The following is a 27267-nucleotide window of genomic DNA, read 5'->3' as shown; positions in this document are numbered from 1 at the left end:
ACAAAATAGGATTATAGGCTAAAAATACGGAGTGGATTATGACTTGTATTACTAATGTGTGATTTTTTGTTTTAATCAATGGACTTCACACCACATTCTTTGCGGTAGGCCATGGGCTCAAACATGGCTGCTCCCTATCTTCGTTACTTTTCATATTGGTTATGGATGGTCTAAGTGTTCATATTAAGCATGTTGTGGAGACTGGTAATTTCTCTCCACTGGATATGGGCCGCAATATTAAGATATCCCACATCTTTTTCGTGGATGATGTACTAATTATGGGCATGATTAATACGATTGCATGGTGACCATTTTCATATATATTTTCCAGATTCAGAAATGCTTCGGGACTCTTTTTGAATCTACAAAAATCAATCATACTATATGGTAACTGTGCACAGGAGGATATTGAGTTCATTAAGGACATATTTGCTATCGACATTGATTCTTTGGAGGGAGGCTTGAAATATTTGGGATATAACATAAAACCCAACAAATATAGACTTATAGACTGGATGTGGCTGGTGGATCGGTATTGCAAAAGGATTTCGTACTGGAAGAACAAATGCCTCTCACTAGGGGGCCGCATTACACTTGCTCAATCTATGATTTCGTACTGGAAGAACAAATGCCTCTCACTAGGGGGCCGCATTACACTTGCTCAATTTATGTTTACATAGCTGAGTGTGTATTGGGCACACTTGTATTATATTCCAGTTTCCATCATAAAGAAACTAAATAGTATCATGGCACACTATATTTGGACAAAGGGTATTACCAAGCAAAAATACCACCTGACAAAACTTGCCACAATCACCACTCCAAAATGGATGGGAGGGTGACGTATCCTAGGTTTGAGACGTTTTGAGGGGGCACTATTACAAAAATCTCTATGGTGAAGCATTTTCGGTAGTGGCATATGGAGAAATATTATAAAACATAAATATTTAAAGGATCAAGATTTCGTTGTTTGGATGCGTCGGGATCTCATAGGGACTCCTTTAGGGTTGGCTATTTGGCGCAACTTCAAGAATCAGTCAATGCTTCCTTCTAAACATATGCTGGGCATTTGGTTTGGGTCACTAGAATTTGATTAGACAAGATTACATACTGGGTTTTAATAATGATCTCCTTATCTCGAAGGCACTTATACAATGCTTTCACAATATGGGTATACTCTATTGGAACGAGGTCATCTTTGCATGGAATGGTCAATACCCTATATGGTGGATGGTGGATGAGATGGATTTGGATAACATGATCGCTGGTGAGTGGGATAGGATCTGATCCGAGTTGTGATGGGTAGGCATCGGAAGGGAGATTGGAGGTGACAGATTACCTGGCGGGGTAAAATGAAGTCTGACTGTCTTATTCTAGCAGATATATACAACACCCTATGTCTTCAAGGGTCACACAGAAATGAGGTATGTGAACTTTACAAATTTTGGAAGACAAAAATGCCCATTAAAGTCATTGCATTTGTATGGCTTGTATGGAAAAGAAAAGAACTCAACTTGGGAAAATCTACATAAGAGAAATTGGCAAGGGTCATGTATATGTGTCTTATGCAGGGTAGTGGCGAAAAATAATGTACATATATCCCTCACTTGTCTAGTATTGCGCAATATATTGATTTCCCACTAAAAAAATTCTCAGATATCCCAGAGTGTTTAGGCTGGTGGAGCAAACAAAATAATATATGGCAGACCATTCCGTTAATATTTTTTTGGGAAATATGCAGATGGCACAACAGGATAATATTTGAAAATTTCAGAGAACATTCCTCACAAGTCGTGGATCATATCCTTGAATGGTATCACTCTTCTAAGAATAACAAAAAGGATACCATGGTCACTGATATTAAGAAGCCTGGTCCTGGGGATATATATCCAACTGCTTTTTTTGATGGGGCAGCACAAAGGTATGTTTGTGGTTGTGGTTTCTAGCTCAGGATATCAGAGGAGCAGGAGTACTGGGTACATTGGAATCTTGGTCGGGCCACAAATAAGAACGCAGAGATTATTTCTATAAGGGGATTACTATATTTTGCTACATATTTGGACATCCCCAATATTCACATATTTGGTGACTTAATGGCTATCATTGAACACATTTTGGGGAAAAGCAGTATCACACAAATTCATCTACAGGGATGGCTCAATCATATTGGGACTTTATGGGGCTCTCTTAGTGGTTACTTGATTTAACACATTGGAAGGGAATACAACTAGAATGTTGATAAGTTGTCAAAGATGGGACTAATGGATACTATGGATGGGATGCATATAGAGTTAAGACTGGGCAGCAATACATTGGATATGGGGACTTTTTCCCTCCGTGGATAGGATATATATTTTATGTCTCGCCTTATGTATATGATAGATATTATGGTTTGTTTTATGTTTTGGTATTTTTTATAGTTTTGGGTCCACTATTATTCCTAGGATCACTGTAGATATAACTTATGAAGTATATATATGTTTTAAATATAAAAACAATGTTACTTTTCCAATACTATATTTCTTATTTAAAGATGATGATATTTAAAGATGATGAGATAGAGTTGACTGTCACATGTCATCTTTAATATGAGATAAAGTTGACTGTCACATGTCAAGTGGAGATTCACAGATGTATATATTCTTGGACAGATGTACTAATTTATACCTATAATATAAATGCAGTTTTTTTTTGGCTAGAAAAAATTCATACATGATCTGTGGTGATTTGTTTTCCTGAAACAATTCTTCATAACTTGTGGGTGATTAAGTCTGGTTCTACCATATTGCAACCATTCCCTTCAAGTTGTTTTCTCGGCGGAGTCATCTAGGCGCACGTTAAAGTATAATTCTAAAACAAAAGAAACTCTAGTTCTGGTGGACGGTCTCCATTTTCCAAATGCGCTGACTCTAAGCAAGGATTGCAGCTTTCTTATTTATGCATCTTGCACGGGAAGGTTGGTATTCATGGCTAGCTCTTTAATTTTTTCTGGCCAACAAATCCAGTCATGGTTTGTTTGTTTTATTGCAAAATTATTTTAATTAAAATTTAATTTTTTAATAAATATTATTAGGTTTATTTTGGATTTATATAATATTTATATTATAAAAATATTTTAAATTTAAAGTTTAATAAAATTGTTTAAATCAATTTGAACCATAGCTAAATTGATTCACTGTCAAAATCCTGGCTGTACACATCAAGGTCGATATTGAGGTATTCCAGCGTGATTCCGGCTTGAAGATCGAAAGTGCCAGTGAAAACGCTTCGTTCACTTCAAGCCCAATTGCCAATTTAAATCGATTTTATGTCAGATTCCAAGTTATAATTTTTATCATGATTGTAAGTATTTTGTATTCAATTGACATTGCGGCATGTTAATCCTGATGCTTAGAATTCAAAATCCTTAAATAAGTTTAAAAAGTTGGACAATAAAAGTGTAGCCTCATTCTTATGTTATTTAAAAAGTTGGACAATAAAAGTGTAGCCTCATTCTTATGAAATCGGCACTTTTGAATGATCCTCTGGATTTTGTATTTGCAAGAGTTAAGGATTCAATAATCGAGTACACAATTAGTTTTTTTTATTTTAAGAAGACGAGTTAAAAAATGATGTGAAAGAAGTATGTCCAGACAATATAATATTGCTATAAATTTTTGTCTATAAATTTATTTTAAGCAGATGGTATACCTATGATATACTCCAAAAAATTTATTTTAAGCAGATGGTATACCTATGATATACTCCAAAAAGGAGTAACGATATTTAATGTAATGAGGATTAAAAAATGATGTGAAAGAAGTATGTGCAGACAATATAATATTGCTATAAGTTTATTTTAAGCAGATGGTATACCTATAATATACTCCAAAAAGGAGTAAGAGGATTTATCCTATAATATTTGATAGGATGAGAATTATAGTATTTTCAGTATACTCTATCTGTATATTACAAATGTGATTAATTTGTTTATTTGTAACAGATGGAAGTTAACTTCCATCTAACTTCATCAATTAAATTGAAATTTTGTAATTCTAAGTAAAATATTCTTGATTTTGCCTTTTTACAATAAAACTAAGATTTTGTAATTACACAAAAAGCAAAGAATATTTGAAAATAATACTTTGACATCTATGTTCAAAGGTGTGAACTGTTAGAATTGTATTTTCTTATAAAAACTAAAGTTTTGTTGAGTAGAGACTGTTTTGACTTTTGATATATTGTTTTTATTATTGGGTGATTATATCATAACAATTTTATAGACTTTCATGATTTAACAAGTTTTTTTTGTGTGTTATGGTTATTTTCGCTTTTTACCTTATAATAAATATATAAAAAAATTTATATAACTATGTTATTGAAGCCTAACTTTTTTAATCAAATTTTTATTCATAAAGGGTTAATTTATTATAACGTTTCTTGATGAGAAGCATAAAAACCCAAAACCTCTAAAAAATTGTGTGACAAGTGAAGAAAAATCCAAATTTCAACCCTGATAGTTCTGAAATATGAAGAAATTGTAAAATTAAGAATAAATTAAAAGGTTACCACTTATATGTGCAACCAACTATTGCTCATTGATTTAGATTATAGATACGTAAACATGAAGCATTAAAACAAGTGCTTACTACCATATTGTTGCGAGCTTCCTCCACTGTTGCGGGGACCCATTTCACAAATAGAGCTAATATGCACCTAAACTGTGTTATTGCACACAAAGTTACGTTGGTGTTTCAATATATATATATATATATATATATATATATATATATATATATATATATATATATATATATATATATATATATATATATATAGGCCTCACCGATTTTGACCGCCACGCATTGTGTTACAGTACTCAATGTGAACTGCACATAATGGGAGAATTGGGTTGCATAACTCTGGCCAATAATTTGCGCATTCCTTAAAGTTAGTTGTATGTGGCCTATATTAAATTTGCTATATAACAATCACATATGAACATAATTAAACATCAACGAAGGATCTGAACCAATCTATATATTTAGAATTATTGGCAAGCTAGCATAATTAATGTTAAAGTGACAAGGCCAGGAAATGGGTCTCTTTTTCATCATAATACATGTATATTAATGGGTATTCCCAAGCGTCAAACAAAGTATAGGATGCAAATATAGCTATATCCATTAATCTACACATCACAAAATCTCGTTCCCTACACCAACAACCAAGGAAATGGATTGTTTGGTTGTTGACTACATCCAAAGATTCAAATGAAAAAAAAACCATGCAATCAATTGTACAAATATACATAGGATAAAGCTATTACTTTATTGTGCTCATTGCCCGAGTCATGGGATCATTTTGTTACTTCTATAAGTCTTAGTTCATCAGAAACTATTGAGTTTGATGATGTAGTTGCATCCTTATTATCGGAAGAAACAAGGAGGAGGTCGCATTCTGAAACCTCTACATTAAAAGCTATGATAGTCAGAGGTCGTTCGAAAGAAAGACGCCCCAGGAAGCCGAGCGACTCACGTTCAAAGTCGAAAGGGAAGAAGAGTAAGCTAAAGTGTTGGTTTTGTGGCAAATTAGGGCATTTAAAGAAGGACTGTTGGAAGCGACAGCAGCAAACTTCAAAAGCAGATTCTTCGACAGAGAAGAAGGAGGCAAATACGACAGATACAGGTTCGGCATCTGGTTCAGGTATGAGTGATGAAGTATTATCAGTTAATGTGTCAAATCATGGTAAACATTGGTTGTTAGATTCCAGTGCATCAAACCACATGTGTATTCATAAAGAATGGTTTAAGACATATAAATCAATTGATGATGGTGTTGTGTACATGGGTAATGATGTAACATGTAATATTGTGGGGATTGGGAGCATACAACTGCAAATGTATGATGGGACAACTAAACTGTTAACTGATGTGAGGCATGTACCAGATTTAAGAAAAAAATTGATTTCATTAGGAGCACTTGATTCCAATGGATATAAAACTGTAATTCAAGGTGGAGTAATGAAAATTTACAAAGGCATTTTACTAGTTATGAAAGCTAAGAAGATAGGAAATCTATTTCAGTTAGAAGGAAGTACAGGGTCAGATTTTGTGTCTACGGTGTCTGAACATGACAGTAGTTCCATTCACTTATGGCATCAAAGATTGGGGCATATGAGTGAAAGAGGGTTGAAAATTTTGGCTGATCGCAAGTTACTTCCAAATCTAAAGTCTGGAAAGTTAGATTTCTGTAAGCATTGTCTGTTTGGAAAACAAAGTAAGCAAAAGTTTAAAACAGGCAAACATACTGGTAAAGGCATACTTGATTATATCCATTCAGATGTCTGGGGTCCAGCCCCTACAACATCATATGGTGGTTCATCTTATTTTGTATCATTCATTGATGACTTTTCTAGGAAAGTGTGGGTCTACATGTTGAAAAGGAAGTCTGATGTTTTTTCCGTTTTCAAGCAGTTTAGAGCATTGGTAGAAAACAGCACTGGTAGAACAATAAAATGTTTAAGAACTGACAATGGTGGTGAGTTTACTTCCAAGGAGTTTTACAACTATTGTAAGGATGTAGGGATCGAGAGACATAAGACCACGGTTTATACTCCTCAGCAAAATGGAGTTGATGAACGCATGAACAGGACTCTTCTAGAGAGATCAAGGAGTATGCTGAGTAACGCTGGGTTGCAAAAGGAGTTGTGGACGGAAGCAGTGGAAACAGCTTGTTATGTGATAAACCGATCTCCATCGACGGCGATAGGCTGCAAGATTCCGCAAGAGGTATGGAAAGGACACCCTTGTGACTATTCTAAACTCAGAGTGTTTGGTTGTGATGCATATGCTCTAGTGCCTAAACATCAACGAACTAAATTAGATCCAAAGTCGAAAAGGTATATCTTTGTTGGGTATGGTGTTGGAACAAAGGGATATAGATTGTGGGATCCTACTACCCGCAAAATCATCATCAACAGAGATGTAAAGTTTAATGAATCCTCTCTTGTACAGTTAGATGTAGATAGTAGATTGAAACAGGAAGATGTATTTGACTTTCAGCACATTCAGTTTGATAGAATTTCTAATGATAGTCATGATGACCATAGTTCAGATACTAGTCATGAACAGGTTTCAGAATCAGAACATGAACAGGGTTCAGGTTTAGATCATGAAAAGGTCTCAGATACTGATCATCAAGAAGTTCCTACAGATGGTAGTCAGCCAATCGAGGAAGCGACACAAACATCCTTAAGGAGGTCGACAAGAATCAAACGACCACCGAGAAGGTATGATGATTATGTCACTTCTGTTGCATTTACTGCTAATGACAATGAACCTCTGTGCTATCAGGAAGCAATAGAAGGTTCGAAAAGTGACAAGTGGAAAGCAGCCATGAAGGACAAAATGATGGCCTTAGGTAAGAATGGCACATGGGATCTGGTTGAGCTTCCGAAAGACAGGAAAACTGTGGGGTGTAAATGGGTTTTCAAGAAGAAACGGGGTGTGAATGATACGGAAGACAGAAAGGGTTTTCTCAGAAAGCCAGTATTGACTTTCATGAGATTTTTTCACTAGTGGTTAAAATTGTTTCAATTAGAATTGTGTTAGCATTAGTGGCTTTGCTTGATTTAGAGTTGCAGCAATTAGATGTTAAGACTGCATTTCTACATGGTGACTTAGATGAGGAAATTTATATGGAACAACCGGAAGGGTTTGTTCAGCATCGCAATGAGAAATTTGTCTGCAGGCTCAAGAAGTCATTATATGGCCTGAAGTAGTCGCCTCAGCAGTGGTATAAGAAGTTTGATTCTTTCATGTTGATTCAGAAATATGTTAGAAGTAAATATGATCAATGTGTTTATTTTAAACAGTTAAATAATGGCATATTCATTATCTTGCTATTGTATGTTGACGATATGCTTTTAGTAAGCAAAAGCATAGAAGAAATCAACAGGTTGAAGGCTCGGATGGCAAGGACATTTGATATGAAAGATCTAGGAGCAGCAAGATAGATTTTGGGCCTGGAGATTTTTAGAGACAGGAGCAATGGTAAGCTATGGCTATCACAACAGAAGTATATTGAGAAATACTTTTGAGATTTGGTATGAATAATGTGAAGCCTGTGTCAGTCCCTCTCGCTTCCCATTTCAAGCTTTCTTCGAGTTTATGTCCTAATTGAGATGAAGAAAAGGATTATATGTCTCGAAGTCCATATGCTAATGTAGTAGGGTGTTTAATGTATGTGATGGTGTGTACGCGACCAGATATTTCACATGCAGTTGGGGTTGTCAGCAGGTACATGGCAAATCCAGGTAAAGAACATTGGTCAGCAGTGAAATGGGTGCTTCGATATCTGAGAGGCACAAGTAGTTATTGTATCACTTACAATAAGAGTAGTGAGTTTGTTTGCGGATATGTTGATTCCGATTTTGCAGGTGATTTGGATAAGAGAAGGTCAACTTCAGGGTATGTCTTTACTCTTGCAGGTGGAGCTATCAGCTGGATGTCAAAGCTACAGAACATTGTTGCTTTATCCACTACTGAAGCAGAATACATTGCTGCTTCTCATGCTTGCAAAGAAGCGATTTGGTTAAAAGGTTTGTTTGGTGAATTTGGTAGGTTGCAGGACAACATCAAGTTATTTTGTGACAGTCAAAGTTCAATACATTTGGCTAAGAATCCGGCCTATCACAGTAAATCAAAGCATATACCGATCAAGTACCATTTTTTAAGACAGGTTATCACTGAAAGGGGAGTTTCTCTTGAAAAGGTGCATACAAAGGAGAATTGTGCAGACATGTTCACGAAACCAGTTTTGTTAGAGAAGCTACGTTGGTGTTTGGCTTCTCTTGGCTTGCAGAAAAGATAAAATAATAAAGAAACATGGCATCAGGCTAATTGTTGTCAAGGTGGAGATTGTTGAGATTTTCTGTTTTAATAAAATAGGCAAAAATCTCTGTAGATGACAACAATAGGATTTTTTGTTGCTAGATTAACTCCAGGTTGTTGGGAGGGAGTTAATGCATCCTAAATTTGATGTGAGAGGATTTATGAGGCAGTTAGATTCTCCTTGCTATAAAACAGGTATCCATACGGATTGTTTTTTGGTGTGAGAGTTTGTGAGGATTTGATTTATGTAATCTCCTGTTTGATTAATAAAGAATTGCCGATGCCTATGTTTGGTGGACGTAGCCCAGATTGGTTGGGTGAACCACGTTAAATTCCTGTGTTGCCTGTGCATGATTTAATGGCTATGTATATGTTTTATTGTTTGCTGTGCATCTGATCTCCAACAGATATTTTATTTAGACGTGATGGAATCAAAGGGATATCACAATTTTTTGTTAAAACATAACCTTAAAATCAAGTATTTATAATGCTTAGCATTTTTATTATGGTTAATTATTAATTGCGACATTTAAATTTTAATGAATCGCATTTGATTACTTAGCCACCATTAATTTACTGTGCACATGCTCGGCTACACAAGATGTTTATAAGGACTATATTAAGGTAGAGCCGATACAGTCACATTAATTAACAACTTAATCATAATATGGTTTACTAGCTAAAGAGGGTTCATAAGCTAATTCAGGAGAGAAGGGTGTAGCTTTTTAGGGTAATAAGAAAAACCTGACAATTTCTCCCTTAGCACTACAATCAGTAAGGTGGCCTAAACTTTAGTTCTGTTAATTAATAAATTAATATAAATCATTAATTTGGTGTTTTGTCGACTTGTGACTATCTCCATGCTAGTGTGGTATTCGCTGCTACGTTCACAATAGAAGGGTAAACATGGGGTGTTACCGGATGAATGTTTGCTTGGGGTGGTAGAAGACACGATTGATTTCACAGGCTCATAATAATAAATACTATCCTCAAAATCATTGGGAACTAGTGTTGATGGGCTAACGGGGTAAGGGAAATGATACCGGGTAAGGGAAATGATAATGGGGAGTTTTTGGTTCAAAAAATTAGTTCTAGGTTTTCTTGACCAAATGATTACAAATTCTTCTTTCTTGACATGGCTATGTTTAGTTGGCATGTTAAGAAGTGGCATCTTTATGAGGTTCAAGAGGTAACTTGGTAGCAAGTGGTAGCAAGTGATGGAACCTGGTAACTTGGAAGCAAGTGATGGAACCTTTTTATTCTGATTTGGAATTCTTTCTTAGTCATACTTTTAGTAATCCACCTAGGTGTGACAACACACAATCCATCTCAACTTTTTATCTCTTGGAGCTCTTTCCATAGGGGTAAAATTCTAAGCTTTTTAGATTCTAATGTCCTTATTGTCATCTTCATTTTCACGCAAAAGTTTGTAATGATAGATGGATCCTTGATGGGAACCTTCATGTCTTTTAATGAGTCCTATGTTGGAATTAAGGTGTCTAATATAAATAAAACCCTAATATGCATGAGATGTAAAAAAGAAGGAACTCATCAAATTAATCTTAGACATATTTAATGATTAGATTAATCATATAGACAAATTTTTTGTGGTTGCACATGAATGGAACTAGCGTAGATCCATTTTAGTTTGAGATCTATCAAGCTTCGAGGGCGATCAAATCTCTTGAGGTGCAAACCTTTCCTCATGTTTTGAACTCAAAAGGAGGTTTGTACATCGAGAGATTTGGTTCCTCTTGACACTTCATATCCCGAGTTAAGATTTACAACCTCTAGGTATGTCAACACTACAAACTCATGAAGAATTTGTAATGATCTATGGATCCTCTATGACAACCTTCACTTATTTTTCAATCATTACAAACTCTTCATGAATTCTATTAGGGAACATCACCTTCACCTCCAAAGCATACAACAATGTTATCTCACTTAAATAACTTAATAAAATATAAGATATCTAACTTAATATGAATATCATGTAAAATATCTAGTTTATATTAAATTTATTATCATAATATTATAAATCATTATAATAGGATAATAGTTACAAAATAATCATTATATCATGTAACTACTAACCTATAATGATGGATTTAAATCATAATTTATTTGTACTTTAATTATATAAATTAATAAATAATAAATTATTATTTTTTGATCCTATATATAAAAATTTTATTATTAAAAGATATGTTAAGTGAAACAACCATTAAAGTTTTACTTCTATTTATTTTTTAGAAAGAAATGCATAAATAATAATGGGTAGAATCTTGTGGTAAGTATGCTCAATTATATAGGAATAATACTTTATTTGGCGGAAAGAGTTAAATTATTATAGGTAGTCATTACAGGTAAATATATTTATTCATATATGTATAATTGTTTTTTTTTTTAAATTCACGTGATATAAAAAATTGTCATATGGAAATTTAAATCTAATATGTACATATATAATTTTCTAAAAAAAATATTAAATCAAAATTTAAATATTTACACTTGGTTAAAAAAATTACATCATCCGATCTTTTATTGAGCTAACATTAAAATAATAACACACTTAAGATTAGAACACCCTTTTAGCCCTCAAAAAATACAATGAAAATATTTTAAATTTTTTTAATATTTTGACAATTTTCTCTTTTCCTTTTTATTGATTTTTAAATGTTTTAATTTTTTATTTTTATTTTCGATTAATTCTTTACTATCTAATATTGTGTTTTTAAAATAAGACATCTTATTCGTTAATTTTAACATGTCTTAATTTTTATTTTATTTTTAAATTTGTGTTTTACTATACTTAATAATTTTGAAATTAAACTATACTATATGAAAATTTAAAATATTGATGAATTTAAAATTTAAATAATTTACAATTAGATAAAATATTCAAAATATTGATGAATTTAAAATTTAAATAATTTACAATTAGATAAAATATTTAAAATATTATTTTTTGTATGAAGGAAGTGGTGAAGTTGTCACATCTTGATTGTTTTGGTTTTTTTGGTTGCGGATGGGAGAAGGTAAAGATAAAGGCTTTTATTAATTAAGAAACCAGATGTAAAGAATGAGTGCTTTTAGGTCTCCTCAAAAACCTCTTCATCCTTTATAGCTTCTATCTCAATTTTTACCTCTGCTTACAAATGTCTTATGTCACGCTGATGCGAGGATACAATGCCAACGAAAGCTTGCGCTACCTTTTTGCAGTGGCCTCTATTCTGAATATGCTTTGCGAACGACAGGATGTCCTCTACCACTCGCTCTGCAATTCAATTGAGATCATAAGAAAGAGAGCAAAATATTGTCATTCAGAAACAAGAGCCACACATTAAAATCTACAGTGCATTGAGCCAACAGTAATAACCATTCTCCAGTTCAGAACCCAACAAACCACATCATTCTATCATCACCCATGTCATTGTTTCGAAAGCCATGTTGGTTAGCATATAAACCGAGAGTCGTCCCCAATGAAGGAGGTATAACACAAAAAACCCGCTAGTTTTCATTAATTTCATACGCTACATACCCAGGATGGAATTTGACGGGCGAGGAGCTTTGAACATAGTTAAAAAGTTTGCAAAACCATCCTGATCCTTTCTTGAAACTATAGTTTATAACAGAAAAAACCCGCTAGTTTTCATTAATTTCATACGCTACATACCCAGGATGGAATTTGACGGGCGAGGAGCTTTGAACATAGTTAAAAAGTTTGCAAAACCATCCTGATCCTTACAAGCTGTCAGGAATTATAATAGAATCGTAATCATATTTAAACTTTTCTATGTTATTTTTATCAAGTTGTAGCGAAGTAGAAAGCTCCATTTAAACCCTCTCCTGTGCCCATGGCCGACACCCGATGTGGGTACAAGCTGTCAGGAATTATAATAGAATCGTAATCATATTTAAATTTTTCTATGTTATTTTTATAAAGTTGTATCGAAGTAGAAAGCTCCATTTAATATATAAATCGTTACAACTATTTGAAACACATTGTGTGGCAAAACACAAGCCTTCTAGTTGAAAGATAGGCCGAGAATCCAATTTTGAAACACGTTCTTTATATTATTATTTTCCACAATCCTATTTAGTCACGCCCTATTTGTCCATAGAAAGGACAAATTCCTAAGCCAAAAACCGAAGCCCATACGCCAATGTGTTGATAACTCCTTTTGACTAAAATGTCTGCCCAAGATCTCAGTGCCCTTTATCCATGCTTGTGTGTACTCCATTATTTTGCACAGCCTAATTTTTGTTCTCTATAAACCGCCGCTCCTCGATCAAAAAAACAACATGAATTACCCTAAGCCATCTCAAAAGTTTGATTTATTCAGAATTTCCTTAGGCTGCTTCTTCTATGGCGTCTCTGAATATGGCGGCAGCCACCTCTGGTGCACTACTTCTTGTTGCAATGACCGCACAAGAGAGCCACGCCTTGCACTTCGTGGTCCACAACGCCGCCGAGGGTAGCGACGGCGGGACGAGATTCCATAACGAGATAGGGAGCGCCAAGGCCCGGCAGATAATGAGCAGCGCCACCCAATTCATCTGGCAGACCTGCGACCAGAAATCGTCCGCCGACCGGAAGAACGTGGAGGCGATCACTCTGTTTGTGGACAGCACGAGCCCGATTGCCTACCAAAGCAACATGAAATCCATTCACTACTACATGTAGAGGGGTTTTAAGAGAATATTTGACTCAATTATCTTAACTTAAGACAAAAAGAAACTCAAATATTGTTTTAAATATGGTGTCTAAATCGGTGTCTCAAAATATAATGTCTCAAAAATTTGTCTCTATAAAGACAATATAGAACACATATTATTATTGTCTCTATAAAGACAATTTGATTTGTACAATTTCATTTGTGTCTCTTTAGAGACAATTACATTTTTGTCTTTTTAGAGACAATTCCATAATTCAAACTATTGTCTCTCTAGAGACAATATAAAAAATTATTTAAAAAAAAATAAATGTCCATAATTCAAACTATTGTCTCTCTAGAGACAATATAAAAAATTATTTAAAAATAAATAAATGTCCATAATTCAAACTATTGTCTCTCTAGAGACAATATAAAAAATTATTTTTAAAAAAATAAATGTCCATAATTCAAACTCTTGTCTCTCTAAAGATAATATAAAAAATTATTTAAAAAAAAATAAATGTCCATAATTCAAACTATTGAGTTAAAGATGTTTCAAATGCATGAAGATATGAAAGCAAATTCAAACCGAGAAAAAATTTAAACTGAATGACATGGGAGAAGATCAGTTATTTCCCATGGCACTTACTTTTGCTCTTGCTAGGGCGATTGTTAGGACACTATATAACGCATGGACAGTTGCCAACGTAAAGATGAAGTAGTGGAGCTGGTTCATGCCAGTGAGGGAGACTAGAGGATACTTACCCTTGAATCAACAGGGAATGAATAATTATCAAACTATCATAAGTATCTTGAATCATATCAAATGGACTAACATGATCTAAGTAACATCTAATAGTATTGGGAAATTCGAATACGCAACATAGAGTTTGGTGTCCACCTCAGAACAATGATTGATAGCAGGAGCCATTGATTATTCCTTTTGACATGGAAGCATACTATAAGCCATTCCTTTCGGTATACAAATCTTAGAAATGGGTTTCTCTCCAATGGTCAATAGAAACAAGATGAATCCCATAAGCATCAGTTTTGCAATCCAAAAAAGACCATTTAAAATGTATTATGTCAGCCGATGTCATGTGATGCAATCTCATTCTGAAATTCTGAGAGTTGCTAAAAGATAGACTTGCTACAACGATCTGAATACTTCTTATGAACAACTCTCAGCTTATTTCCTCCCGTATTTAGGTGAAAATCAACCATGAAATACGCACATTCCCTGGAACAATGCACATAAATGTTATTACCTCAATGTACAGAGTTAACAAAATGTGTGTACGCCTCGAGATGCTTAGTATGCGCATTAGTATTAGATAAAGATTCAATTCAGAAAGGGTGTTAGTAGCTGAGTTCCAACATATAGTTGATCAAGACACAATGTTCTAGCCGTAGCTGATCAACAATGCCTGCCTGTAATTGATGAAGAAATCTAAAATGTCTAGGAGTAAGATTTCTTTAGAAGGGTAAAAGCAGTAAAAGCATGATGCTTTAAAAATTTTAAGGCTTACTTCAGGTCTACTTCAGAGTAGCCTGTATGAATGGATAAGTGTTTTGTTCCAACATGGATCCTTCCTCAAAGTGCATCGAGCAGTGTAGACAGCAGCAGCAGCAAGCATTGATGGACTGTAGATAGTCCATGTGCTTTATGGACATATCTTGCCATGCCAAGCACTTAATGTCCAAGAGGCTTATAAAGGGATAAGAGGCAAAAAGAGGAAACAGGCGTATTCAACAATAAAATAATAGAACGAATGAGAAGTGAAACATAGCCAAACCACATAGCCTCCAATTCAAATATAAGTAGACAATACTGGCATCCATTGTATGATTGCAAACAACATAAATGTTTTCATGTCATTGTCAATAAAATTGAATGTAGGCTAAGAGCATCATGCTTTGAATTCCCCAAGACTCTAACCAAATAATTTTGTTGAATTTACAATTTCTTTCATCCATTAGGACATTAGAACATGTTGGAATAAGAACACAGGACATACTATTCATGTTATTGAATATAACTTTAATACCATGTATAATCATAATTCCACAAGGCTTGGTAAGCAATAAGAAGCACTATTTCTATACAGTTAAAAAGTGGCCATCAAAAGATTTGACACAAGTTAGCAAGACTGATGGTCCCAATGCACAATTATTTTGCCAAATCAGAAAATACACATCTTTGGGGATGCACACTACTGCAAATCTAGAAATTACATTAATCTAGGCGAAGAGAGCAATTCTCCTAGTTAAGCAGATAACTAACTCTCAAAATTCTTCTCTGGCATCTTCGTCACTGTCTTTAAAATTTGAGAATTGTCGTCAGTAATACTTCCTTGTGTCCAGCGTTTTAACATCTCCAAGGCTACTTTTGGCCGATCCATTGGGACCATATGACCTGCATCATGAACCTGGTGCAGCAAAATAGAAGATTCCGTAAGGAAGAAATTATCTACTTGTACAACGAAATCAAAGATGATCATCAAGTGCCTTTTACCTTGAGAAAACTGAGTGGTCCATAACTGGTTATTAAACCTACTTCCTTATCGTCTACAAGGAAGGATTTTGTAGGTGCCTTCTTGAAATTCTCACTTCCAGACCAATCCATGGAATTCACCCATCTTGAATTGCCTGAAAGATGCATAATTTGAACAATTAACTTTTCAAATTTGAAGATTAGACTGACAAGCTTGAAAAACACAACTGCAAATAAGTTAATAACGGCCTTAACACCTAAATCATAAAGTCATTCTCCAAAACAAAAACAATATGTTATATGTATACAGTATCATTACCTAACCAATTGCAAATGAGATCATATTCTCCTACATAAACTAGCAACTTAACACCATCCTCCAAGAGTGTTGGAATGCCAACTTCCATATTCCGCATCCAGTCAGTAAGCATAGCTTCATAAACCAAGGGGCTGCAGGAGACAAATTTTCGGCTCCCAACCCCCAAGGCATCCCTAACGGAACCCTGGTTTAAGTAATTCTCCATATTTGAAAAATCATAGCACAGGCCACCATTTCACTCCTTCCGAACATCATAGTACTGCAAAATATAAAACAAAATAATGAAAACTAATATCGTAAGATATATAAAAACAACGATGACAAACTACATTTTAAGATACAAAATGCTGATAAAATAAACATAATGTCTGGCTGTCCAGTATTTAGAATTTAAGTCTTACATTGATATTCCCAGCTAATGCCATAATGGAATTGAAAATTGAGGTGCACACCAAGTATGATGCAAAGCATGTGACAGTCCCTTCGGTACCTGGCAAGTTATTACATCGGCTATAATCAGAACCTACATTAAGAACCTTCGATAAAGGATCCAACATAACATCAGCTATAACCAGTTACTTAAAACACTTCACAAATGGTAACTAAGGATCATAAAGCAAACAACATTTAGCCATCAAGCTTCTCGCAATTTAAAACATAGTAACAAGATTTCAATATGAACACATATAAATCTAGTTCAGTAAACAAAGTATACATCTCATAAATATGAAAATATGCATTTTTTTCCAAATTTTAATAGGATTTCAGCCCCATGAAAAAATATTCCTTGAAATTTGATGACTAGTTTATATTTATAGGTGTCTATTTCTGAGATTTTTGGCCTGTTTTTTATGGATTAAAGGTCTACAAGTATCAAATACATGAGATATATTATCAAAAATGATAAAAAGTGGACCATACTGCAAAATGTTTGTAAAAACACACAATAAACAAGAATGAACTAACTAGAGGAGGGAAAGGCATCACCTATGCACAATATTTTGAGATCCAGATAAGCCTTCACTACTGTTATGGAAAACACTTGCACAAACAACTTAAAAAATACATTGAATATTTCAAAAACCACATCAAAAAACAAGCCTTCCATAGCGGATAAGTGTTCAAAGCCCTTAACACAAATTTTATGGATTGTACTTGCTCATTATGTACTGAAGCAAACACAGTTCAACCAAGAAGAATGCTAGATTTTCCATCTGAATAATAGATAGTACGACTTATCAGTACAGCAGGGTATTATTAGGAATACAATAAAGATAAGTAATTTAAAACATGAATGTTAGATTTTATGAGGCATTTTCGAAAGTAGATTTGATCAATGCCACACAGGCTGCTTTCAACAATATAAAAAGTGGTGTCATTCAAAACTTTACCACTTTGTTGGAATCGGCTGCCTTTAGAATCCTGAGGAGGAATACATATGTTCGAGTGGGAACTATAAGCTTGAAGTTAAATTGCTTTAAACTCCTGCGAAGATCTAGTATCAATTGATCAGTCAATCTAAATGTTTGGAGACTATGTTGCAATCAATGACAAAGAATTATCAGTTAGAGCTAATTACCATGGCCACTATCTGTTCTGACGTGCATTCATTTGGGAAGATGCGGATGAAGTCATTGACCTGTAGCCAAGTATAAACCAGCTCTTATCAATATTGTGTTACCTACTATAATATAATTTTTGTGTTGATTCCAGCATAAAGCGTAATCTTCTGTAGGAGTAGATATTGCTGGTGTATGTACTTTTATACAGCCAGCAAAGTGTTCTTTTAATTAGATATATACACATCCTTTCTTACAGATGTCAGCAAGTCATCCTACCTGTGGAGGACAGACTTCTTCATATTTGCTAGCTATAAACATTGCAACAATAGCAAGTAATGGCAAATTCTTCCTTACAATACTCTGAATAGAAAGGTATCTGTCAATGATGTTCATAGTGAGATACAACATCTCTGGCATTAATTCCAATTCCAAATGCACCTGAAAATTTTAAGATTTTGATGTCAGGCCTAAGAGATAGACCATATAAATCTCTTTTAGATCTAAGTTTGATAGCAAATGGAAGTTGGAACTAGCATAGGAACAAAGTTGTACCTCCACCAACCAATCAATCATGACTGCCCTCATCTTTGCGTTGATTTTAACCTGTTTTCTCATATAATCTAGAGGTACGCAACTCACGTCTTGGGCATACATGAATTCCAAATTTTAGTTAAGGAAAATAAATCTTTACCTTCACCCTAACAAGAAACTGCAATCATTGACAGAGAAAAATACCTCAATTGTCCTGTAGAATTTGTATATATCTTCAACGTATTCAACAACTGCCAATTGGTTTTCAATGTTTCCATCATCAATGCTAGGAAGCACCTGATGGGAATCCCTGAATGCATCCTGAAATACATTCATCAAGATTATTAATCATTTTCAGTCGACTTACATCATAAATAAACACAACACTAACTTGAGGCTATCAAGATAACTAATCATTTTCATCCAACTTACAACATGACTAAAGACAAAGCTATCTTAAGGTTATAAAACTTGGTAGTAATTTGGAGTGAACATGGATACTCTTTGGTTTGTTTATATTTGTTGAACAAGAACAAGAAAAGTATAGGAAAGTGACACAGACCTCACTTTGAGATGTTAGCATTGCAGTCTTTGGTTTGTGTATATTTGTTGAACAAGAACAAGAAAAGTATAAGAGAGTGACACAGACCTCACTTTGAGATGTTAGCATTGCAGTCAATGATGGTGCAGTGTGTTTCCTGGCTTTCAGTTGGCTAGGTCTTTCTAATCCCCCTTCTTGTGCACTTGAGTCGATGTTATCACTAATACAAATGACAGCGTCATTGCTGGTGGTGCAACTGTCATCATTAGGTAAGTTGGCAAGGCATAAAAAAGCAACATAGCCATGACATGGATCTGAATACTTCTCATGAACATATCTCAGCTCATTTCTTCCTGCACTTAAGTGGAAGTCAATCATGAAGTTTGCACATTCCCTAGAACAATTAAATCAAATGTTATTCCTTAACAACGCACAGGGTTAACTAAATGTGCACACACCCCAGACAGTTTGATGTGCACATTTGTCAATATTTCCCATATGTAGAATTATATACAATTTCAGACAGGTTGCCAGTAAATTAGTGCTGTAGCAGGTCCACTAGGTTTTGGATATATAATCTACAAATTGCGTAATTCATGGAAATTCCTAAGATATTTAGGAGTAAGTATCCTTTGGAAGGTTAAACTCATTAAAAGCATGGTGCCTTGAGAACTGGAAGACTTACTTGAGATCTTATTTCAAGTAGCCTGTGTGATAAAGCTATGGTAGCTGAATAGATGCGGTGGATCTAGATTGGGGCACTCTACATATTTTAATCCCTTCTCTATTGACATTACAAGTTTATACTTGTGTGATTTTCCTCACCCGTACAATGTTATTCGCAACAATATTCTTGGCATGATTTATGTCTTCCTTTGAGTGCTACAGGTCCAGAATAGTGGAAATTGAGGCACCTCTTAACCAATATTACAGGCCTGTATCTTTTGAGACCTAATGATTCAACACCAGAAACTATTCCATAGTAAACCTACTTTCAAAATCCTCGATCCAGAACTGGTGTGATTTACACATGAATTGGAGTTTAGCTACAATGTGCTCAAAGCAGTTTCTTTTTAGCATCATATTTATCCAGATTCTAATCTATCGCCAGGAAATTCGTCGAAATTGTTGACTATCACCCAAAGAATCAGCGATGTGAATCAAAACAATCAGGAGATTGTCGTGGAGTTAGCTTCCTCAATAGTAATAGCACCATAATCTTTTCTTCATAAAAGGTGTGCGTAAGATTCCGCAAATAATAATGCAGCGACTATGAATGCAAGAATGCTCACATTTAGGGTTCAGAATCTGAAGCTAGATAAGGTTGCATATTAACAGGAACAATAGCAGGTAAAGGATATGCCATTGTTTTTCCAGAGCCTGTATCAACAATACTAAACAAATTCCGTTCTTTGAAAGCCATGGGCTGCAAATATTGTTCCATTATAAGGATATCAACACCCACAGCACATGTATCGTTCATTTTTTTCTTTATCTCTTTATGAGATTCTTCAAGACCCAAAATTATGGAAGATTTGGTCACCATTTCTCCCTTCAATCCCTTCACATGCTTCAATATAAGTAAGCTCTGGTCATACCCTCATCAACATATCTATGTTGATGAATTTGAGCAACAATGGCCCTCCAACCTTACGGTTGTCAACATCTTGATGTCGGATTAGCTAAACACTTGCACACCTTTTAGGATCACGATGAATAAGCTGGGCTATTTCTGGTTGACCACACGGATTTACAACTTCCTGTCCTCCTTGAGTTGTAACAGCTGTATGTTGAAACCACAAGTTGTTAGCGGAGGGGAGTACTAGCTGTAAGTGGTTTTTATGAAGGGGCCTCTGCTGTTTACCATGTAGTGTTGTTTACTAAATACTAATCAGTACGGCTAGGTGTCCATGAGGTATGTATAATAATTTTCTTTTAAACGACCCATCATAAGATGTAGTAGGGTTGAATTTATGGGTTTATATTTTAAGAAATACCCTAGTATATAGAAACCTTAATCTTAAGTATTTGTTTCCTATGATTTGATTTCTAGGGCATGGGATAAACTCTAGAATGACATAAAGGGAAAAGAGTATGATCTAAGGTTTGAATTTAAGAAACCCTAAAAAGGCCTCTTGATTACATAAAAACCCTAGAAAAGTAACTTGACATCATGTTTTGGAATAATATATTGCTTGGGTTACTTGTTAAAATAGTATTGTATTTCCAAGAAGAAAAAAACGGATGGGGTGATCCATTTGAAGGCATGATGTAGCTCTTCGTAACACCTCATAAATCATGGAGTCGTTGTGCAAAAACTTTATTAAATATATGCCCTAGATTTCTCAACAAATAACATAATCAAACTCACACAAATAAATGGTTGAATCTTACATTTTGCATAACCTTAGATGTATATGGGGGCATTAATGATCCTTGCATGCCAACATTGGTTGTATTGAGGGGCATAAATGAATCCTGCATGCCAACAAAATGCACGCTTAGTAAAAACACAAATATTAATAAATATATATAGTGAAATAAGTTAACTAAATGCACAAAAATATTGATCAAGTTGTACCAATATCATTACCTTAGATGTATTATAAGGTGTTATAGGGGCTGGAATGACTTTAGCGATTGCCTGCATTCCACAAACATAAATTAGATAATACAATAAGGAATATAAGATAAATGAACATATAAAAGACAATATTCAAGCTTACCTCATGCATCGTCATAGCAGCGTCCTGCCCTCGTGCATTTGTTAAAATTTCCATAAAAGTAGTGAATATCATTGAATCCCCCATAGTAGCATCAGTAACACCCATGGGTACATTCTTAAGAAAACACATAATAACATAAAAAGAAGAAAACCTTGATCAAAAAACTGATAAGAAAATAGAATACGTAACACCAAATATATATATGTCTTTCAAGTAAAACCTTAAACATTCAAATTACTTGATGTTCATTACAATTAAAAACTCAATACTTAACTTGTAAAGAAAAATTATATTGCAGTGAGTCCTTATAACCATCTTAAAGTAAACATAGTGATCGAAAAATGTCATCCTCACAAGTAAAACATTAAACATTCAAATTACTTAATGTTCATTACAATTAAAAACTCATATGTCTAACTTGTAAAGAAAAATTATATTGTAGTGAATCCTTAAAACTATCTTAAAGTATACATAGTGATCATAAAATGTCATTCTCGGATGAAATCTCCTCATTTGATGGCATATATACCCCATCATTAATAGACCCTAAATCCACAAATAAATTAATACCATCATTTTCATAGTCTTGATCACCTTCAACTACAGGTAAATTAAAATCAATGAATTCATCATCTTCATGGATTTGATGCCCATGTGGTTGCTCATTTCCTTCAAAAACTTCAATAAACTCGTCTTGGTCTTCATCTTGGTGATATGCATCATTGACAATAAATTCTTCATCATCTCCATCTTGGCCATCTATGTCTTTAGGGGGAACTTCTGCATCTTCAAGTAAATCATGGTCCTCTACATCTTGAACAAATGTTACTCTTCATCCTCTTGGATCATAATCAATCACAAATGAGCAACCAGGTTGTTCTAAATTTGGAATGAGAAAATTTTGGTCCCATTGACTTGGAAACACATAAGGTTGAGAAGTGGCTTCAAACCTAGATGTATTGATCATGTGGAATCCATTATCATGGAGCAAGATAGTTTTTTCTTCTCCCACTTCAATAAGTTTGTACCATTCAACACGAAAAATAACTTTCTTGAAAGACATAAAATCAAGCTCAATAATGTCCTCCAACACTCCATAGTAGCGAAGTATTCTTGTGATTGGTTGTCTATCATTCGCACGTGAACGACATTCCACCTCAAATGATGTTGAAACTCCACAATCATAAGTTTTTCTCTCTTCATCAACTTTTCTGATGCGAAAACGATGACCAAAATTCCACATTCCTTTGTAATATCTTACCTAAATTCATATAAATATCAACTAATTAGATTCAAGGATATGAAATCTAACAAAACATTTATTAAATATATGCAATATATTAATATATATCACCTCCCCATTTATGGATCCTTTAACGAAATTCAATTGTTGTTGTGTTACTCTATTATTCCCTTTTGTTGCCTCATGTTCAATATTGGCCTTTAGCCAATTCCACGAGCATCTCTCTGGCCACTTTCTTTTATGGCTTGCAGGCAATGCTCGAGTAGTGTTTTGACCATGTCTATTATATATATTGGCCCATGCATTTTCATCTTCTAATTTCTTTTTTTTCAGCGTACTTCTCCATCCATTCCAACATAAAGTCAGAATTGTATGCAACATACAAATGTAATGCCTCCCACTCCTTCGCATCTACAATGAAAAAAAATTCCGTTCAATGAATTAATAATTATTTAAAGCCATGTAATATAAAACTTAAGATACAAATAACTCCTAACATTTTTTTATACCTTTTATCCTATTTGAAGTCCCTTCTCCCTCTAATTTTTCTCCTTCAAATGATTGAGATTGGTTATAATTCCATAATCGTGGAGCTTCAAGATTCAATTGAGGTAAGTACTCACTCAAATGAACCATGGCCTGGAAAACCATGTACCCCTCAACTATGGACTCTTCTGGTCGAGCTTTTTGCCTCACAAATTGTTTCAAGACCTTCATATATCTCTCCACGAGCCACATTGTTTGAATATGAATAGGACCACACTGTTCAATCTCTTCTACTAGGTGTACAAGGTAGTGCTCTTGAGAAATAAAGAAGCTTGGAGGGAAGCACATTTGAATATCACACATCAAAAGTGAAACATTCCTCTTCCAATACTTCAAGTCATCCTGATGTATCTCTTTAGATGAGACCCACCTACAAGTATTACAATAAAGACTTGTTATTTCTTGTAAACCAAAAGTAGAAACTCATATAAAGGCATAATCAATGTTGCACTTCAAATGATAAGAGTAATGGAAGAGTATGCATGATGGATTGAAAAATACCTCAGATATTTATATAATTTGTAAATAGTCAAAGTGACAGTGTGGTCAAAAGTACTTGGTATTGCTGCAGGAAACACATACTGCATGACCATTAACAAATAACCATGTTCAAATATGCATGAACTAATTTCATCACTATACTAGCATGTCTATTAACAAATAACCATGTTCAAATATGCATGAACTGATATTATCACTAGGATATATAATTTTATAATTAAGTTTCCAACAAATATAACATGTGACAACGTTACCTTTATCCAATTGTGCCAATCATGTGTTTTTAGGCCTGAGAACTCTGATCCATCTCTTGTGAATTAGTTTTTTAATGTCACACCAAAGCCAAAAGGAAATATTATGCTTTTCATAGTAGAAATGATGTTTTCTTTCTCATTTGATGTAAATGTCCATGGAGCATGAACATATGAGTTGTCTTCGTGCAACCACATGTTCGGCATGATATTGGTAACTCGAAGGTCCTTTCTTAACTTTATTTGTGCTTCAATGTTATTTCCATTTAGATGTTTCCACAAGCACACTGCCACATTTTTCTCGATGAGCATAGTATCAAGTAGGTGCGCTATTGGCAAGCTCTCATAATATTCTAATTTGTAGAAAATAGAGAGTCTTTTCATTCCTAGGGGAAAGCCTGTCCCTTTGTTTTTGTCATACATCGCTTTCCACCTAGCAGAGTTCATCTTTATTGGCTTCCTCATTTCCACTTCCTTTCCATTGAACATATGTTTATCACGCACTCGATAGCGATGATTTTGTGGTAAGACTTGTTGATACTCATCATAGACAGTTTTATTGAGATCCCTTGACTGCCTATGCAACAATTTTGGCCCACATGATGGACAACCATGTTTCCCCTTTGTTTTTAGTCCTACAATAAGATTAGAACCCATATTTAGTAAATGCTAAAATGAACATAATAATTATTAATGTAATTTATATTATATTACCACAACAAATAGAGAGCCTCGGGGCATCATGAATTGTCCAGATAAGAATTGCATGAAATAGGAAGTTTCTATCATTGATAGGTCTTGATACATCAAACATATTTACACCATCCCATAATTCACGAAGCTCATCAATGAGGGGCTCCATGTATACATCCATATCCTTTACCTGATATTTTCCTAAGTGAACAAAGAGTTATTTATTAGGATTAACTGAATTGAAATATTTTTATATAATCTTCAAGAAAACATTGCATTCACATGTTCTAGTACCTGGTATGATAAGAGTTAACATTGCATGTTCCTCTTTCATTGCCATCCAAGGGGGGAGATTGTTGTTTATAATTAACACTGGCCAAACAGAATATGTTGTTCTAAGATATCCAAAAGGATTTACGCCATCCATTGCTAGAGAAATTCTTGCATTCCTTGGCTCATTTTTGAAATGTGGCCATTTTACCTCAATATCATTCCAACATTTACTATCCGCAACCATACGCATGACACCATCTTGGCTCCTCCCTTGTGCATGATGATCCATATATATTGCCAACTCCTTGCATTTGAACATTCTCTCAAACCTTGGCTTTAGTGGAATGTGTCGTAATACTTTATAAGGAACCTTCTTGGATAATTGATCTTGACAATACCTATTTGTGTGACACTTTGGGCATTGTTGTAAATTTTCATTATTTCCATAGTACAATATATGGTCATTTGGACATGCATCATATGTCTTGTACTCCATTCCAATGTCTTTCATTATTGAAGATACTTCTCTATGAGAATGAGGCAACTTATTGTCCTTTGGAAGTATTTTGTTTGCCAAAAGTCTGCATAGTGCAACAAATGATTTTTATAAGTATACACAATATTCAAAACTTTTAAAACATCTAGAGAATTAATTTATAGGAATATTAATCCAACCTTAATATATCAGTAAAGCATGTGTTTGTCAGTCTATGTGTAACCTTCAAGTTCAACAACAACATAAGTGTCGCCAATATAGAAGATTCAGCATTTGCATAAAGAGGTGTCCTAGCCAAATGAGCTAGGGGTGAATCAACAACTTCTTCAAAAGATGTGTAGAAGTCTTGGATAAATTCATTGACACCAGCCTCATTTATCTGCGAAGTGGCTTCTTCCATAAATGTGTCTTGTCCTTCATCTTGAGAGTCGCTATTATCAATATCATCCATTGGTTCTTCACGAATATTGGGAACTAGAAGCGGCTTTTCATAAATAAAAAAATCAAATGAAATGATCAATAATAATGTATTAAATAATGTGCATATTTATTTATTATAAGAATAACAATTTGTTACTTATAATGTACCTCTTCTATATAAACACCATGTTCCAATCTATGGATACCAACAAGCCTTCGCTTCTTTATTTTCCTATTTTGGCACATTTTGAAACTGCAATATATCATTTCATTGAAGTATTCATCTGTACCTTGAGTAGGTCTTGTTTCCTGTTCATCTGAATATTCGGATGACGATGTGCTATTTCCCTAAATGCACCACGTTTTTTAAACAATAAGACTGCAATTTTTAACTTGGGTATTACTTATTTTTCAAGAGAACATGACCAATGAATAAACATAGGGAGTGAATCTATTAATATGTAGTTTTTCAATGCATTTTTTGGCTCTTTTATCACTTGATTGTTTGTACTTTTGTTTTTTTGTTGTTTCAAGGTAGTGTTTAGTGCTTCTGTAGGAATTAGATATGAAAAAAAATTGAGAACTAGGTTCAAAACCCTGAACAAAACTCTACCAATGTGTTGAGTGAGCATTGAAGACCTGTCCAACACTTTGAGGCAAGCTTATCAAAGTGTTCCAACAAGAATTTAACTAGTCACAAACAAACTTTTGAAGTATCATTTTAAAGTTATTTCTAAAAACAAATCCAACCTCTAACTAAATCAATAACATAAGTAATACAAATACCAAAAGCAACATAAATACCTGGTCTGCCATTTTGTATAGAATAATGTAATAGAAATCTGCAAAGAAAAGTTTGTGGACACTAGTTAGGATCATTGCTTATGCAATAGGAATAAATTGCTGGATTCATGGACATATGAATTGGATTGTTTAGTGATCCTGGTGGATCTTAACCGCAAACAAAAAAACATCAAACGAAGACCATCTTGAAGCCAAAGGATTTATTTTCAACGGAATTTGTATTAGGTGTTTCAATTTGTATTTTTCAATTCATTTGGACAGGACGGTACAAAATGGATAAATGTACCGTAGAAACAAATGGAAAGGTTGTCGGTTATAGCAAATTTTTTCAAA

The 27267-nt window shown here is 34.2% G+C and overlaps 1 protein-coding gene across 1 annotated transcript; it reads right to left on the bottom strand.

The window, feature by feature from the left end:
- Nucleotides 1-15987: 15987 nt before the first annotated feature.
- LOC149216527 (serine carboxypeptidase-like) lies at nt 15988-16838 on the bottom strand. Its single transcript, XM_089391223.1, has 3 exons — nt 16749-16838; nt 16348-16606; nt 15988-16183 (listed from the first exon to the last, which is right to left on the bottom strand). The coding sequence occupies exons 2-3, from the start codon at nt 16550-16552 to the stop codon at nt 16035-16037; spliced, it is 354 nt and encodes a 117-aa protein (XP_089247349.1). The 5' UTR covers nt 16553-16606; nt 16749-16838; the 3' UTR covers nt 15988-16034.
- Between the last annotated feature and the right edge of the window lie 10429 nt (nt 16839-27267).

The sequence above is a fragment of the Pinus tabuliformis genome, chromosome 1_1 (assembly GCF_031772625.1).
Source record: "Pinus tabuliformis cultivar Carrire ecotype Pingquan chromosome 1_1, CPIR1, whole genome shotgun sequence".
Lineage (NCBI taxonomy): Eukaryota > Viridiplantae > Streptophyta > Pinopsida > Pinales > Pinaceae > Pinus > Pinus tabuliformis.
This window is presented reverse-complemented; position numbering and strand designations above follow the sequence as displayed.

Coding starts and splice junctions, on each gene's coding strand:
- LOC149216527 (XM_089391223.1), bottom strand. CDS start 16,552: ATGGAGAATTACTTAAACCAGGGTTCCGTTAGGGATGCCTTGGGGGTT. Junction 16,184..16,347: donor TCTCATTTGCAATTGGTTAG/GTAATGATACTG, acceptor TGCATCTTTCAG/GCAATTCAAGATGGGTGAAT.